This window comes from Bombus terrestris, chromosome 15 (assembly GCF_910591885.1).
Source record: "Bombus terrestris chromosome 15, iyBomTerr1.2, whole genome shotgun sequence".
In the NCBI taxonomy this organism is placed as follows: Eukaryota; Metazoa; Arthropoda; class Insecta; order Hymenoptera; family Apidae; genus Bombus; species Bombus terrestris.
Window position 1 is genome coordinate 10,813,302 of NC_063283.1, and position 16,035 is coordinate 10,829,336.

The 16,035-nt window shown below is 28.7% G+C and overlaps 4 protein-coding genes across 7 annotated transcripts; 2 read left to right on the forward strand and 2 right to left on the reverse strand.

Annotated features, from left to right (window-relative positions):
- Nucleotides 1–119: 119 nt before the first annotated feature.
- LOC100642622 (DNA-directed RNA polymerase II subunit RPB2) lies at nt 120–4,749 on the forward strand. Its single transcript, XM_003401429.4, has 5 exons — nt 120–387; nt 656–3,276; nt 3,348–3,690; nt 3,781–4,039; nt 4,118–4,749. The coding sequence occupies exons 1-5, from the start codon at nt 369–371 to the stop codon at nt 4,401–4,403; spliced, it is 3,528 nt and encodes a 1,175-aa protein (XP_003401477.1). The 5' UTR covers nt 120–368; the 3' UTR covers nt 4,404–4,749.
- A 349-nt stretch (nt 4,750–5,098) lies between these two features.
- Nucleotides 5,099–6,817, reverse strand: LOC100651583 (E3 ubiquitin-protein ligase TM129). The gene is made up of 6 exons (XM_048412624.1): nt 6,462–6,817; nt 6,129–6,390; nt 5,860–6,049; nt 5,568–5,762; nt 5,334–5,482; nt 5,099–5,236 (listed from the first exon to the last, which is right to left on the reverse strand). The coding sequence occupies exons 1-6, from the start codon at nt 6,661–6,663 to the stop codon at nt 5,119–5,121; spliced, it is 1,116 nt and encodes a 371-aa protein (XP_048268581.1). The 5' UTR covers nt 6,664–6,817; the 3' UTR covers nt 5,099–5,118.
- Nucleotides 6,818–7,027: 210 nt separating this feature from the next.
- On the forward strand, nt 7,028–13,598 carry LOC100650097 (adhesion G protein-coupled receptor A3). Of its 3 annotated transcripts, XM_048412619.1 has the most exons (14): nt 7,028–7,230; nt 7,518–7,724; nt 7,833–7,976; nt 8,070–8,141; nt 8,227–8,298; nt 8,463–8,534; nt 8,609–8,692; nt 8,785–9,114; nt 9,191–9,327; nt 9,387–10,223; nt 10,300–10,546; nt 10,605–10,898; nt 10,971–12,177; nt 12,248–12,538. In XM_048412619.1, the coding sequence occupies exons 2-14, from the start codon at nt 7,540–7,542 to the stop codon at nt 12,326–12,328; spliced, it is 3,762 nt and encodes a 1,253-aa protein (XP_048268576.1). In that variant the 5' UTR covers nt 7,028–7,230; nt 7,518–7,539; the 3' UTR covers nt 12,329–12,538. The 3 variants fall into 3 exon arrangements, with proteins under 3 accessions (XP_048268576.1, XP_020722683.2, XP_048268575.1); XM_020867024.2 differs by having other exon boundaries at nt 7,029–7,230; nt 10,971–13,598; XM_048412618.1 differs by lacking the exons at nt 7,028–7,230; nt 7,518–7,724; nt 7,833–7,976 and having other exon boundaries at nt 8,125–8,141; nt 8,227–8,302; nt 10,971–13,598.
- Nucleotides 13,583–16,012, reverse strand: LOC100648147 (oxygen-dependent coproporphyrinogen-III oxidase). 2 transcript variants are annotated; one of them, XR_007226528.1, is made up of 3 exons: nt 15,877–16,012; nt 14,042–15,577; nt 13,583–13,960 (listed from the first exon to the last, which is right to left on the reverse strand). XR_007226528.1 is itself a non-coding variant. In XM_003401391.4 (2 exons), exon 2 carries the CDS (start codon nt 15,569–15,571, stop codon nt 14,414–14,416), a length of 1,158 nt encoding a protein of 385 aa, XP_003401439.1. In that variant the 5' UTR covers nt 15,572–15,577; nt 15,877–16,012; the 3' UTR covers nt 13,583–14,413. The 2 variants fall into 2 exon arrangements, 1 of the variants encoding a protein (XP_003401439.1); XM_003401391.4 differs by having other exon boundaries at nt 13,583–15,577.
- Between the last annotated feature and the right edge of the window lie 23 nt (nt 16,013–16,035).

The following is a 16,035-nucleotide window of genomic DNA, read 5'->3' on the forward strand; positions in this document are numbered from 1 at the left end:
ACTCGACTAGTGACATTCGATTATCACTAGTCGACAGCCAATAGCAAACGCAGCAATCAAATTTCGTTAACATTTACTGTCTCGTCTCTAGTCTTATTGGATCTAGGATATAGGAATATAGGGACCACGGACAGAAGGGAAATTTTCTCCCTGCCACGGACCGTGACGCCAAGCAAACAATAACTGGCGCAAAGGGAGCGGGTGAAACCATTTCCGGGAATAAAAAACGTTGCAGTAGGGGCCACATTGGTGATTGGTTTACTATTGTCTAAAAATATTTATATTGCACCACGGATAACACCGAACAAGTATAAAGTTTATAATACTCCGCATTTGTTAACATTATATAAAATTATCATAACCACAACATGTATTCTCTGGAAGATGGTAAGAATTTATACTGATGTTAATATGTAAAAATATCGATCATATAAGAAATTTAATTTTTTTTAATATTTGTATTATTTATTCAAAATTATGATATAACGTTATACCTAACCTACAAACACATATTTTATTTTTTACCTCTTTATAGGAAAGTGCATTATTTTTCTCATTTCGTAATTTATGTGCTTCAATGTTATATAAATTATAAAATTATTAATCTTAATAACTGCTGAAAATTATGACTAAATATATCTTTTTTTTTTTTTAGATCAATACGATGATGAAGATGCAGAAGAAATTTCGTCAAAACTTTGGCAGGAAGCCTGTTGGATTGTTATTAATGCCTATTTTGATGAAAAAGGTCTTGTGAGACAACAACTTGACAGTTTTGATGAATTTATTGAAATGTCAGTTCAAAGAATTGTTGAAGACTCACCACAAATTGATTTACAAGCAGAAGCACAACATACTTCGGGCGAAATAGAAAATCCAGTTAGACACTTATTGAAATTTGAACAAATTTATTTGTCTAAGCCTACACATTGGGAAAAAGATGGAGCTCCATCTCCTATGATGCCTAATGAGGCAAGACTAAGAAATTTGACATATTCTGCACCACTGTATGTAGATATAACTAAAACAATTGTAAAAGATGGAGAAGATCCTATTGAAACTCAACATCAAAAGACATTTATAGGAAAAATTCCAATTATGTTAAGATCAAAATATTGTTTACTTGCTGGTTTATCTGATCGTGATTTAACAGAATTGAATGAATGTCCATTAGATCCTGGAGGCTATTTTATTATTAATGGTTCAGAGAAAGTACTGATTGCACAAGAAAAAATGGCAACAAATACAGTTTATGTATTTAGCATGAAAGATGGTAAATATGCATATAAATCAGAAATTCGATCTTGTCTGGAACATAGTTCACGTCCTACATCTACATTGTGGATTAATATGATGGCAAAGAGTGGAGCTAGTATTAAAAAGTCTGCTATAGGTCAACGTATTATTGCAATTATTCCATACATTAAACAAGAAATTCCTATTATGATTGTATTCCGTGCACTTGGATTTGTAGCTGATCGCGATATTTTAGAACATATCATATATGATTTTGATGATCCTGAAATGATGGAAATGGTAAAACCTTCCTTAGATGAGGCATTTGTAATACAAGAACAAAACGTGGCTCTAAATTTTATTGGTACTAGAGGTGCAAGACCTGGAGTAACTAAAGAAAAGCGTATTAAATATGCTAGAGAAATTTTACAAAAGGAGATGCTTCCACATGTTGGCATAAGTGATTTTTGTGAAACCAAAAAGGCTTACTTTCTTGGGTACATGGTGCACCGTTTATTATCAGCCTCTTTAGGTCGAAGAGAATTAGACGATCGAGATCATTATGGTAATAAAAGATTAGACCTAGCTGGTCCATTATTGGCATTCTTATTTAGAGGGTTATTTAAAAATTTAATGAAAGAAGTGCGATTGTATGCACAGAAGTTCATAGATAGGGGAAAAGATTTTAACCTTGAACTTGCCATAAAAACTAAAATTATTACTGATGGATTAAGATACTCACTTGCTACAGGAAATTGGGGAGATCAAAAAAAGGCTCATCAAGCTAGAGCTGGTGTATCACAAGTATTGAACAGGTTAACATTTGCATCAACACTATCACATTTAAGAAGAGTGAATTCTCCAATTGGAAGAGATGGAAAATTGGCCAAGCCGCGTCAATTACATAATACGTTATGGGGTATGTTATGTCCTGCAGAAACCCCTGAAGGTGCTGCAGTTGGTCTAGTAAAAAATTTAGCATTGATGGCTTACATTAGCGTTGGATCTCAACCTTCACCAATTCTTGAATTCTTAGAGGAATGGTCCATGGAAAATTTAGAAGAAATTGCACCAAGTGCAATAGCTGATGCAACAAAAATATTTGTAAATGGTTGTTGGGTTGGTATTCACAGAGACCCAGATCAACTAATGGCTACTTTACGTAAATTAAGAAGACAAATGGACATTATTGTATCAGAAGTATCTATGATAAGAGATATTAGAGATCGTGAAATCAGAATATATACAGATGCAGGAAGAATCAGTAGGCCTTTATTAATTGTTGAAGGACAAACCTTACTATTAAAGAAAAGACATATTGATATGTTAAAAGAAAGAGATTACAATAATGATGGCTGGCAAGAATTAGTTGGTAGCGGAGTTGTTGAATATATTGATACTTTAGAAGAGGAAACTGTTATGATTGCAATGTCCCCTGAAGATTTGAGACAAGAAAAGGAATATGCATATTGTACAACATATACACATTGTGAAATTCATCCAGCAATGATTCTGGGAGTGTGTGCCTCTATTATTCCATTCCCTGATCACAATCAAAGTCCAAGAAATACTTATCAAAGTGCTATGGGTAAACAAGCTATGGGAGTATATATTACAAACTTTCATGTTCGAATGGATACTTTGGCACATGTACTATATTATCCTCATAAACCTTTAGTGACTACCAGATCTATGGAATACCTTAGATTTCGTGAACTTCCAGCTGGAATTAACAGTATAGTTGCTATATTATGTTATACTGGTTATAATCAAGAAGACAGTGTCATTTTAAATGCTAGTGCTGTTGAGAGAGGTTTCTTTAGATCTGTATTCTATAGATCCTATAAAGATTCAGAATCCAAGAGAATTGGAGATCAAGAAGAGCAATTTGAAAAACCTACACGCCAAACTTGTCAAGGGATGCGTAATGCTATTTATGATAAATTAGATGATGATGGAATTATTGCTCCTGGAATTCGCGTATCAGGAGATGATGTAGTTATAGGTAAAACTATTACTCTTCCAGAAGCAGATGATGAGGTATGTAATCATATAGGAATTATAATAATCAAATTTATTTATATCTTCTCATATCCTATTAATATTTACAGTTAGATAGTACAACAAAACGTTTTACAAAACGAGATGCATCAACCTTTTTACGTAATAGTGAAACTGGGATAGTAGATCAAGTAATGTTAACTTTGAACAGTGAAGGATATAAATTTTGTAAAATACGCGTACGCAGCGTTCGTATTCCACAAATTGGTGATAAATTTGCTTCTCGGCATGGACAAAAAGGTACTTGTGGAATTCAATACAGACAAGAAGATATGCCATTTTCATGTGAAGGTCTCACGCCAGACATTATAATTAATCCTCATGCTATCCCATCGCGTATGACTATTGGTCACTTAATTGAGTGTATACAGGGTAAAGTGTCTGCTAATAAAGGTATTTATTTGTTTTTATTCTTATCAACATAAGTATTATATAAAATGAATAGTATATTCAATAAGTTAATTATAATATATTTTTTTGTAGGTGAAATTGGTGATGCTACTCCATTTAACGACGCTGTAAATGTACAGAAAATTTCTACACTTTTACAAGAATATGGTTATCAACTGAGAGGAAATGAAGTCATGTATAATGGTCATACTGGCCGCAAGATAAATGCCCAAGTCTTTTTAGGGCCAACTTATTATCAACGTTTGAAACATATGGTGGATGATAAAATTCATAGTAGAGCTCGGGGACCTGTACAAATTTTAGTTAGACAACCTATGGAAGGAAGAGCAAGGTAAATTATATATACTTCTTTTGTTCTTCATATCTATTTATTCATATTAATATTCATATGTTGATATGTAATGTTCAGAGATGGAGGTTTACGATTTGGTGAAATGGAACGTGATTGTCAAATTTCCCATGGAGCTGCACAATTTCTAAGGGAACGTTTATTCGAAGTATCAGATCCATATCGGATACATATATGTAACTTTTGTGGTTTAATCGCAATAGCCAATTTGAGGAATAATACATTTGAATGCAAAGGATGTAAAAACAAAACACAAATTTCTCAAATTAGGCTACCATATGCGGCAAAATTACTTTTCCAAGAACTTATGGCTATGAATATTGCTCCTCGATTAATGGTTGCATAAATATTGACATACCTAATGTTTCCATGGTATTAGACAATAGGAGTGTGAAAAATATCAAAATACCGATTCAGAATGGGTCGGGAAAATTCAGGTAGACTCGGGCAAATCGACAATTTGAAATCGAATCGGATTGGCAGTAAACAGACGCTTCCGTCCTCGCTTAATAGTTTGATCTCCAATTCTCGAACTGATCATACTTGAATTTTTCTAACCCATTCTGAAGTTTTAGTTGCCGAATCTTGCACACCCCTATTAGCCATACACTTTAACATCATAATCAAGATGTAATAATATACGACATACTTAATTTCAAATTATTTCTAATAAATATCAAACGTATCTTTTACTGTCAGTAATTTTATATATTTTACTAAAATGTATAAGATTATGTAATTATTGATTTCCTAATATAATATTATGTTTAAGATATCAATATATGGACTTAATAAAAACTTTAATAAATAAAACTAATATTCCTTATATCACATATCACAATGAATCATAAAAGATATGATTTAACCATTATATCGTTTTACTGCTTACTTTTTCTATCCATTTATTCCAATATAGTTATTATTATTATTATTATTATTATTATTATTATTATTATTATTATTATTATTATTATTATTCATTGCTGTTACTAGGTAAAATATGTTATGTAACGAAGATAACTTTAAAAATATAATCATGTATTAAAATATTAGTTTTATATTTAAATTGACTGTATAAGACATACATCTAAAATACAAAATCGTGCTCTGCATACTGGACAAGTACATTTAGAAGATAACCATGTTTCAGGTGCATTTTCATCTTGTCTTGATGCAAACCTATAATAAATATTTTTAATAATATACCTACATTATATATATATATATCACAATACTAACCATTTAATATATATATATATATATATCACATACTAACCATTTTGCCATACATTCTATGCACCACATTGGACGACAGTAACATACCATGCAGTCTTCAGGATTTCCACTTCCTATACCACTACTACATTGTTTATGTAATTTTACATTTGACAAAGCTTGCATACATCCTATACATTGACTTAATTCCTTTAAACATTTTTATAGTATAATTAGGTTTTATTTATTCAAATAAAATATTAAATTTGTGAAAAAATAAATAAAATACACATACCTCTGCATATCCATAATGTGGATTTTCTTGTACATGTTCTTTAAAATTATCAATAAATTTATCAAGTAAAGTTTTATGAAATGTAATGTTTTGTAATATAGTGATGGGACGAGAGACTTTGTCTTGCAGATTTTTAAAATCAAATACATTTAATCGTATGTCAAAAGGCTGTGATCCTGTTCTAGTAGGTTTTACCTACACATCAATGGAACTTCAATTAATGAGAGATAAAGTCCTATTAAAAAATCAAAAATTCCTAGGGTAAAGACTAACTTAGAATAACAAAATATACCTCAATATTAATAAACTGAACTTCTCCTCCTGTCACAGGTGACATTTCATGAGTGTCACTTCTGTTAACTATTAAAGCTGTATCGCTCTGATGGGCTACCATTATTGTATAAGGTAGAACTTTAATTATCCAATTATCAGTAGCTATTACGCATGTTATACTATTTGTAGTAAGTATTATCTTATCTATTCTAAAATAAAATATTAATGATTGAATTATCTTCAGGAATAATATATTACAAAAATAATCTCTTTAGTTTAATATATAACCTTTGATATTCTACATTAATATCAGAAGCTACTGTAGTCCATGGTATACTGTTATTATTGTTATTGCTGTTACAGTAAACTGCAAGATTTTTTGCTATAGGATGCTTACTCCAATTATTCATTGACCATATTAAAATTTTAGATAAAGTATATAGTGGTATCAATATAGAACAAGTAACAAATATTGACCATAAATTGACATGACTTAATAATACATTGACAGCGTCTATGTGTCCAAACAGAATTAAACCAAACGCATAACCTAATTAAAAGAAAAACTTATTTTAACAAGCAGTACAACATTTAGAATAAGAGAAAAATAAATATATTTACCAAACGGGAGCATAGAATATATAAGTAACGTAATGACACTTTTTCTTATGTGATATTGCACAAAAAATTCATTTTCACTGCCTAACAAATTCGAAAATATATCTTTTATGGTTAGACCGGCTGATACAAATTCTGTAGGTGGATATATGATACATCCTGACATTAGAATATAAAACAAAGTATAAAACAAAAAGGCAGACATTTTTTATAAAATATGTTTCCAATTGTATATTTTCACCTTTTTGCTTGATGTTTACAGACTTTTACATATATATATATATCTGATATTTAATGATTAAATACTTTATTTCATCAACAATATTTAAAGAGTAATTACAGGTTAGATTCAACTATTATGACGAATCCTTATGAAAATTGTTATTTTTCAAAACAACTTAAATCTTTATGAATATTTGTTATTACATAAACATTACTGCGATATTTTAAGGTAGATATTACCTTATAATACGTCTCAAAAGTAATCTTTTAAATCTGTATTATAACAAATAAAATAAAAATAATTCTTTCTTAAAATATATACGTAATATGTGAAAATCAGCCTATAATTAATTCTAGATACAGATATGCATGTATATAGTCAATAGTTTATGACTATGACAATTCGTAAGTTGTCTTTTATTGTTATGGGAAGTGTGTACAAATATCCGTAAGCTTGTTCTCTTATAATTATGTTTACAGTTATCAAATAATTATAATATATGGCGTATAACATTAAAACAATATGATAAATAAGATTCCTTTCATAGTCGTAAGTATTTAACGTTTATGTATAAATTCATTGTTTATACTTACATGAAATCATTCTATTATGTGTTCTTATTTTTATATTAAAATATTATAAATTATGAATGAAAATTATATGTTTGGTTTTACAAGAATTTTGCTTGAAATTTTGAATTCTGTTCAAATATATAATAATTGTATCAATGTTTTATATATTTCAATGTTTATTTGCTTTTATAAATAATTTGTAAACATTAATTTGTTAAGTTACTAATTTCGATTTTCGTATTAATTAAAATTGATATTCTTTAGGTAAAAATCTGCCTTTTTTAAAATGAGAGCTATTTTATTGTTTTTAATTTTAATTCAAACAAGAGGAGAAACAATCCAGACATGTCCAAAGTATTGCACATGTAAACTTGGTGCACAAGCAGAATGGCTACGTATTAAATGTAGTAATGAATTGCAGAACATTAGGGATATCAATCTTGATAGTGTCAGCGTGGAATTAGTTCAATTGTAAGATTATAATACTAATTGTACTATTATCAGTTATTCTATAGCACACAGACTATACTAATACTTATTTTTAGTTGTAATATTTTTATTGTACTTAATATATTTCAGAGATTTGAGCAAGAATGATATTTATGCTATTGAAGCTAATATATTTAAGAATTTGACAAATTTGAAACGTTTGAACTTATCACAAAATGATATAACTTTTATTGGTGAAAATTCTTTTGATGGTCTTGGAAATTTAGAGAGATTGTAAGAATATTAATATATTTGTTATTACTATGAATTATACATTATTTATTATTGAATATATTAATGCTACAAATATATTCAATTTTTATTCAGGGATTTAAGTAAAAATCAAATTTCAACTATAGATGCTCATACATTTAGCAAGTTGCCAAACTTGAAAAGGCTGTAAGTTTACAGATTTTGTAAAATATATTAATGTATATTTTTATGTATATTCTTTTATCTTACATATTATTTACTTGATTATTAGTGATTTGTCTGGCAACAACATAAGTGTGGTGAAACCATCATTATTTCATAATTTACTGGCTTTAGAACGCTTGTAAGTGAGTCTCTAGTTTCAATTTTTATTTACTTTCTTTATATTTGTTTTACTGATTATGTGTGTGCGTGCGTGCGTACATGCGTGCACATATATACGTATAATTATACTCATGAGTATTTAAAAAAAAAAAAAAAACATTGATCTATAAAAATATATTGCAGGAAATTAAACGAAAATAAATTAATAACTTTAATGGAGGGTACTTTTTATGGTCTAAAATCTTTAAAACAGTTGTAAGTAAGTTAAATATAATATATGAATTCATATAAATTGAACAAAGTTACTCAAATTTTAATTTATATTTCAGAGATTTATCTAACAATCCATGGAGATGTGACTGTGAATTATACTGGTTTAGTAATTGGATTCATAATAGTTCTATTAAATTAAAGTAATATATTTTTTAAATACAAAAATAGAGATATAGTAATTATATAGGATATAATGTGTATCATAGTGTAATAAGCTTTTGAAATATTTCAGTCCTGCCCCAAAATGTGTATCACCTGTAAATATCAAAGGTGAATTTGTGAAAAAATTAAAGTATTCGGAGAATATTCAATGTCAGTGGTTACCTCCCACAATTGAACTTCGACCAGTTCATAATCAAGTAGTATTTGCTGGAGATTCTATAACTTTAAAATGCAGAGCACCTAGTATAACAGAAGATAGAAATGCAAGACTAAGTTGGTTGTGGTATCCTAATACTACTTCTGAAACTGTAGATTTAAATACATTTCTAGATCCACAAAAAAGTTTATCTAATATTAAAGTGGATAACAGATATCTTGCAGATAGTGGCATTGTGGACAGGTATTTTAGCATTTAATACATGTAGTGTAAATCAAAGCATTTATATATATGCATAGTAAAATTATAATTTTTATAGTTCTCTTAGTATTGTTCCTGTTAAAGAAGAACACAATGGTCAATGGAACTGTTTGTTAGTTTCTGTAAATGGTAATAGAACAAAAGCAATCAATGTAATAGTTATCTCTGAAGAAACTCGTTACTGTCCTCTAGCAGGTAAAATAAAATGTATACTTCAAATTTTAATATAAGTCTAATAAATTATTATGTTATAGTAACTAAAAATAATAAAGGTATTTATACATGGCCAAAAACTATAGTAGGATGGAGGGCAGAATTACCATGCGAAGGCAACCACTTATCAGGTTTAATGCAAATGCCTTTAAAAGCTTCTTATCAATGTAATATTACAGGATATTGGGAGAATTTAAACACAGAATTATGTCCTTACATATCACATATAACAAAAAGTTTAGAACAATTTTCTAAAGTTAATCTTTCACTTACAAGGATCAGTTTATTAGAAAGTGCAAAGAAATTCAAAAATTATACAGGAAATGCCATAAAAATAACCGATCCTATTGAAGTTGATTTCATAACTCAAACTATAGAAAATTACTTAAATTTTGTAACTGAAGAAAAAGAACTTGGTTCTATGTTGATTGAAGTCATTAGTACTCTGATTAATGTACCAAAGAATATTTTAAAAAAGGCTGAAATTTCCTTTAAATCTTGCACGCGACTAATAAAAGCTGTAGAAAAGATTATACAGTTTACTCCATCTATACAGTTTTACAAGAAAAACATGGCATTAGAAGAATTCAGAGTGAAACGTGATAGTTTTACAGGATTAATATGTACGTGGTATTCCAATAGTAATCCAGAAATACGATTTTTACAATGTACAACAAACAATAGAACATCCCCAATTAATATAAAAGATAAAATAATTGAAGCATCAATACATCTACCTGCATCTTTATTACAATATTCACAAGAAGTTACTGCTCATCAATTAATGATTTCTGTATATAGCAATAGTAGATTGTTTCCTAAAATAATTAACAATGATAATATGGATATTCCATCATGTGTTATTGGAAGCAAGTTATGTATGTAATTAAAACTAACGTCAAAAATGTTTATTTAAAACGTAAAAATAATATAATAATATGAATCTTTTTTCAGATGGAATGTCAATACAAAATTTAACTGAGCCTGTATACATTATGTTAAAGGCACCTTTATACTACTACGCCGGAAAAAAATTATTACCCGTAGTTTGGGATGAAACATTAAATAAATCAGGTGGCTGGACAAGTGATGGTTGCTATTTAAGAAATGTATTAAACAACTTAATAATATTTCATTGCAATAGATTGGGATATTATGGCCTTTTACAAGATACTTCTACATTTGATTACAATGGTAACAGGTACGTATTTAATAAATTTTTATATTTATGAATTAATTTGTACTACTTCTATTTTCAGCATAAGCGGCGCCAAATTTAGGTATTCAAATCCAGCAATATATATTGGAAGTATTGCAACAGTAACATGTTTAGTTATTATGTCTGTTACATACATTATCTGTTACACATCAATTGCTATGCCTAAAAAAGCAAAACATTGTGTTATTAATACTTGGTTTGCTATGGCATTATTATCATTTTTTTATAGTATTGGTATTTACCAAACAGAAAACATACCAATTTGTCAAGGTGTTGGTCTTATTCTGCATTACTTGTCTTTATGTTGTTTATTATGGATGGCAGTATTTGCAAGGTATATAATTAATCTTTACATTTTATAAGAACTATACAATGAACAAATATTAAAAGGTTAATTTGTTTACAGCAATATGTATAAAAAATTACCTAAACCAGATCTCGAAGATATTCCAGATAATGAACTTCAAGATCCACCAATACCGAAACCATTATTAGGACTGTATCTAGTTGGCTGGGGTATAGCTATGATCATTTGTGGTATATCTGGCGCAATAAATTTACGAGAATACGCTGGACATTCATATTGCTTTCTCACAACTGCTCCTGCTCTTGTTGCATTGTTTGTTCCAGCTGGATTTCTAATTGTGTATTTATCTATTTTTCATTTACTCATTAAATGTTCAATTCAAAATGTTGATATGAATGCTCAGTTGTCTGAAGGTACACAAGCAACGGAAAATATGGATTTAGAATTATTGGAACCCAATACAAATCTTTCTGTAGGCAGGAATAGTGCACGCAGTGCACAGACTGTTTTATCTGATATTGACGACTCAGAACATTCTCAAATAACTCAACTGAAGGGTCAAATTATTATTTTAATTTTATATTTAATATCATGGATTACTGCAGCAGCAGCTATAACAAAGCCATTAAGTGCATACATTTCGTTTGATGAAACTATATTTGCTACTTTATATTCCCTTTTTTCTAGTTCACTTGGAATTTTCATCTTCTTTTTTTATGGGATTGCACGAAATGATGTTAGGTCACAATGGTTAAAAATGGGTTGCTGGTTTCAAAAACGAAAGAATCAATGTTGTCGAACAAGAAGTATCTCTGATGCAAATCCTGTAATAGCAACGCAATCATTAGTACAAAATTTGGTACCTCCAATGTCTAATTCTCAGGCTACTCAAGTTACATCTGATTCAAATTCCATTGGTTCATCCAGATACACCAATAGGTCGCAAACTTATAATGCGTTTAAAGTTACAGATATTATAACCAGTCAAGAAGTTTCACCTGTTGGTAGAAAAATGACCAATGTGAACTTAGTTGTATTACATCGACAGCAATACAGATCTGATAATTCTGTAACAACATATATTGAACCAACTTGTGTTGAAATGTTTTATAATCCTCATCAAAGTGGAGTTGCTAGAAAATTTTTTAGAAAACAACGTCGTCATACAAAAAATAATAATCTTGGTCCTCGAAAACAAGGTGATGGCGGTGCTATGAGTGATGCTGGTAGTTGCATTTCTGTACCACGATCTACTACAAAATTAGATAGTAATATAGACCAAACCATCTTAAGTAGCAGTGCGAAAGTAAATAATACGAATATCCATGTTGAGTTAAATCCAATAAATGACATTAAAAACGTTAATATACTCTCAGATAGCGGTGGTAGTATCTCAGAGGAAAGAAATGTTCCAGTGCGATTTGTTATTGGTCAAGAAGGTCTTTTTGGAAATGTAAGAAAAGTTAATAATAACTGTAGATTACACGATTCTTTAAACACAGTATCAAACTCTGCAAGGAATAATTGCCAAAAAGTAGAATTACTGAGTATAACTTTACATGACTCAGACATGGACATCAAAACTGATGAAGAAAAACATCTGCAAAGTGTTTCACAACAATGTAGTTTAGAATATAGCTCGGAAATAGAATCTATTACTCAGATGACTAGTGAAAAAAGCGATCATAATTTACCAGAAGTTTATAAAACTGTAGATGCCATTGTGGACCCAAAATGGTTAAAAAAAGACTGTCGAAGTATGAATGAATTTCATGGAGTAGAAGAGCGGCGGTCTAATGCCACTTCAAAATGGTTAACTCATTCTAATAGCATGCACTGTCTTCCAATAGAGACTGTGAAACCATTAAAGAATAATTTTTGTAATTCATTAAATGACATCACATCCCTTACTAGCTTAAAAAAATGTGAATATCTGAAATCATTTACAGACTTACAAAATATTACAAATTCAAATTTATGTGATAAAAGTCGCCTATCTCAAAAATCATTTAACAAATTAGAATCACCTTTCCCTAAAGTAAATAGTGCAGTTAAAGATAATTTACATAAATTAATGCAGACTACATATATTACATCTACAAGAAATACTGAATGTGCCTCTAATGTGTGCACTGATGGATTGAGATCTAAACAAAAATTAATCAGTTCTATGATTGATATGACATCACTTATGCATAATTCTTGTAATATTGTAAAAAATTTAGATTCAAACAATGAAGTAGAGAGCTTAAACAGACAACAAAATATACAGAATATTGAAACTAGTAAAACACATTTAAATAATCCGAATACTTATCTACAAATAGTAAAAAAAGAAACAAGTGTTTAATCTAGTTTTGCTTATATAAAACACGTAACATATTTATATCATATAGGAATTTCGTCTAACAGAGTAAAATAATTTTTTGCTAATATTTACATTTTTATAATATTCGAAGAAATACTTATCTTACTCTGCTTTATTAATTTATCTACAAAACATAGTTCCTATACATAAAAATGTTTTACAAAAATGTTTCATCTGTTTCTACATCTCTACTAATCTTTTTACTTCTTTTAAATGTCGAATATCTTTCATTCATTTTTATTCGTGTATATATATATATATATATATATATATACACACATCCATGCGCGCGCGAATATATATACATATATATATACGAGATATATATGAAACATTCATTAAATTGTTTGTTAGATATGTATTTATTCAGAGACAATTGTACATAATTAATACAAATAACTCCATATTTTTGTGAATTTTAAAATACTCTTCCTTTTTTTTGTTTTGTATATATATTGTTCTGTAAAAAGAGTGATCGAGAATTACATAACTGAAATCATTACATTTATTGAAATCTGCTTCCTTCATATATCATTTAGATTTAAAAAATATTTTATATTTAATTTAATCGAATTTCTACCAATGATTTTTTGTACAATAAATTTTTGTTATTATTTTCATAATTACATATGTAATTTATAATATATATTCTAAGACTGAATATTTTACTAAATAAATTTGAGAACACATCAAATTTGTCATCATTTGTCTTTTTATACATCTAAAATAATTTGAGAAGATCCATATTATTATATTTAAGGTATATAATGTTTAAAATAATATTAAAAGATATAATACGTACACATATAAGCACCTAGACTGTATAGAGTTATAATGTATAAGAATATTACTTTCATATAAAGTATATCAAAATAATAGGTACAATTTTTATACATAATTTATAGTTTATACAGTATTTAATTCCTTAAATATAAAGTTTATACATGTAACTCTTTTCTTATACTTGAAAATATATTTAAATGGTTTAAAAATATGGCCTTATTTTATATTTTAATTTGCATTTTTTTCATTAACATTCTATTTGTGCAAAATTATACAAAATACTTGTAAACAAAATAGGAAAAAGATAATTAATTGCATCATTCAAAATTATTGCTACAAATTACAGCTTTAAGTTAAGAAATGATAGTTTCATTAAAAGATATCATTTATATTAGTTCAACCATTCCTTAGGGTTTCTTAATACATCAACAAGTTCTGCTTCTTTTGAACCAGGTTTTGGTTCATGCATATATTGCCAATTTGCAGACAAGGGCAAAGACATTAATATACTTTCATATCTTGCACCAGGTGTATATAAACCAAATTTTGTACCACGATCGTATATTAAGTTAAATTCAACATATCTTCCTCTACGTAATAATTGCCATTGTCTTTCACTGTATCCATATCCATCATCTTTATGTTTGTCAACTAATGGAATGTAAGAAGGAATAACAGCTTCTGCACAAGACTTTACAAATTGAAATGCTTCTTCTTGGCTAGGAGTATCAATGTCATCAAAAAAGATACCACCTACTCCTCTACGTTCTCCTCTATGTGTAATAAAAAAATAATCATCACACCATTTTTTGTATTTTGAATAATATGAAGGATCATATTGATCACATGCAGCTTTTAAAGTACTATGAAAATGTTTTACATCATCCTCATTTAAGTAATAAGGTGTTAGATCTGTGCCACCTCCAAACCACCACTGAATTGAACCATCTGGATTTTCTACTTCAAAGTAACGATAGTTGAAATGTATTGTTGGAACCATGGGATTTCGAGGATGAATTACAGCACTTACACCAGCTGCAAAGAATGGTACAGATCCCTCTCCCATTTTTTTCCCACGTGCTCTCATTTGTTGTACTGCACCTGGTGGTAACATACCAGTAACGACAGATACATTTACTCCAGCTTTTTCAAAAACAACTCCATCTTGCAAAATACAAGTAATTCCTCCACCGCCTTCCTTCCTAATCCATCTGTCAACTTTAAAAGAATGGCCTGGTTCTTCTAAAGATTCCAAAGCTTTACAAAAGTCTGCTTGAGTTTTCATTACTAACAATTCCATTTTTGTTTTCATATCATCTTTCTTCTTTAATTTCTTTATGTCAGTAATAGGTTGTGCCATAAATTTTTTAATATCCAACTCATTTTGTGCTGCAAATATTGTGATTCCTGAAGTACTATAAACCAAAATACTTGTGAATATACCAAAACCAATGTACTTGATGTTTTTGACCTTATATTGGATTGTATAATGTTTATGAAAAAAATGACGTAAAGAAATCCAATTTTTTATTAATGTTCGTGGAATCATAGTTATCTGTAATTAGTAAATTAGAGTATTTTTAATTGCATGTTAACAAATTAGCAACTGAGAAAGTTAAGTTATGCTTTTTATTGAAGAATATATCATTTAGAAGATATTAAAATAAACTGTGCAAATTTTACAAATACATTAAATAAAAGAATTTATTTTTGGTTTTATTTTAAGTAAATTTGACGTTGCTATAAATAATGGATATTGATTATCGGATTTTGATAATTTATTATTAATCATAAATGAAGTAAAAGATTAAATGATAAAGTATTATAAAATAGTCTGATAATATCATTACTTACAGTTTTTCAGGCTTGAGGAATAACAGATCTCTTATCGAACTGCAGAACAGCAAATATATAATTATGTTGTGTGAAAACGGGAAATAAATTATTTTTTTAATAATGTTATAAATGTTAATAATATAATAAATCATCTATATAGCAAGGTGTCTTAAAGTA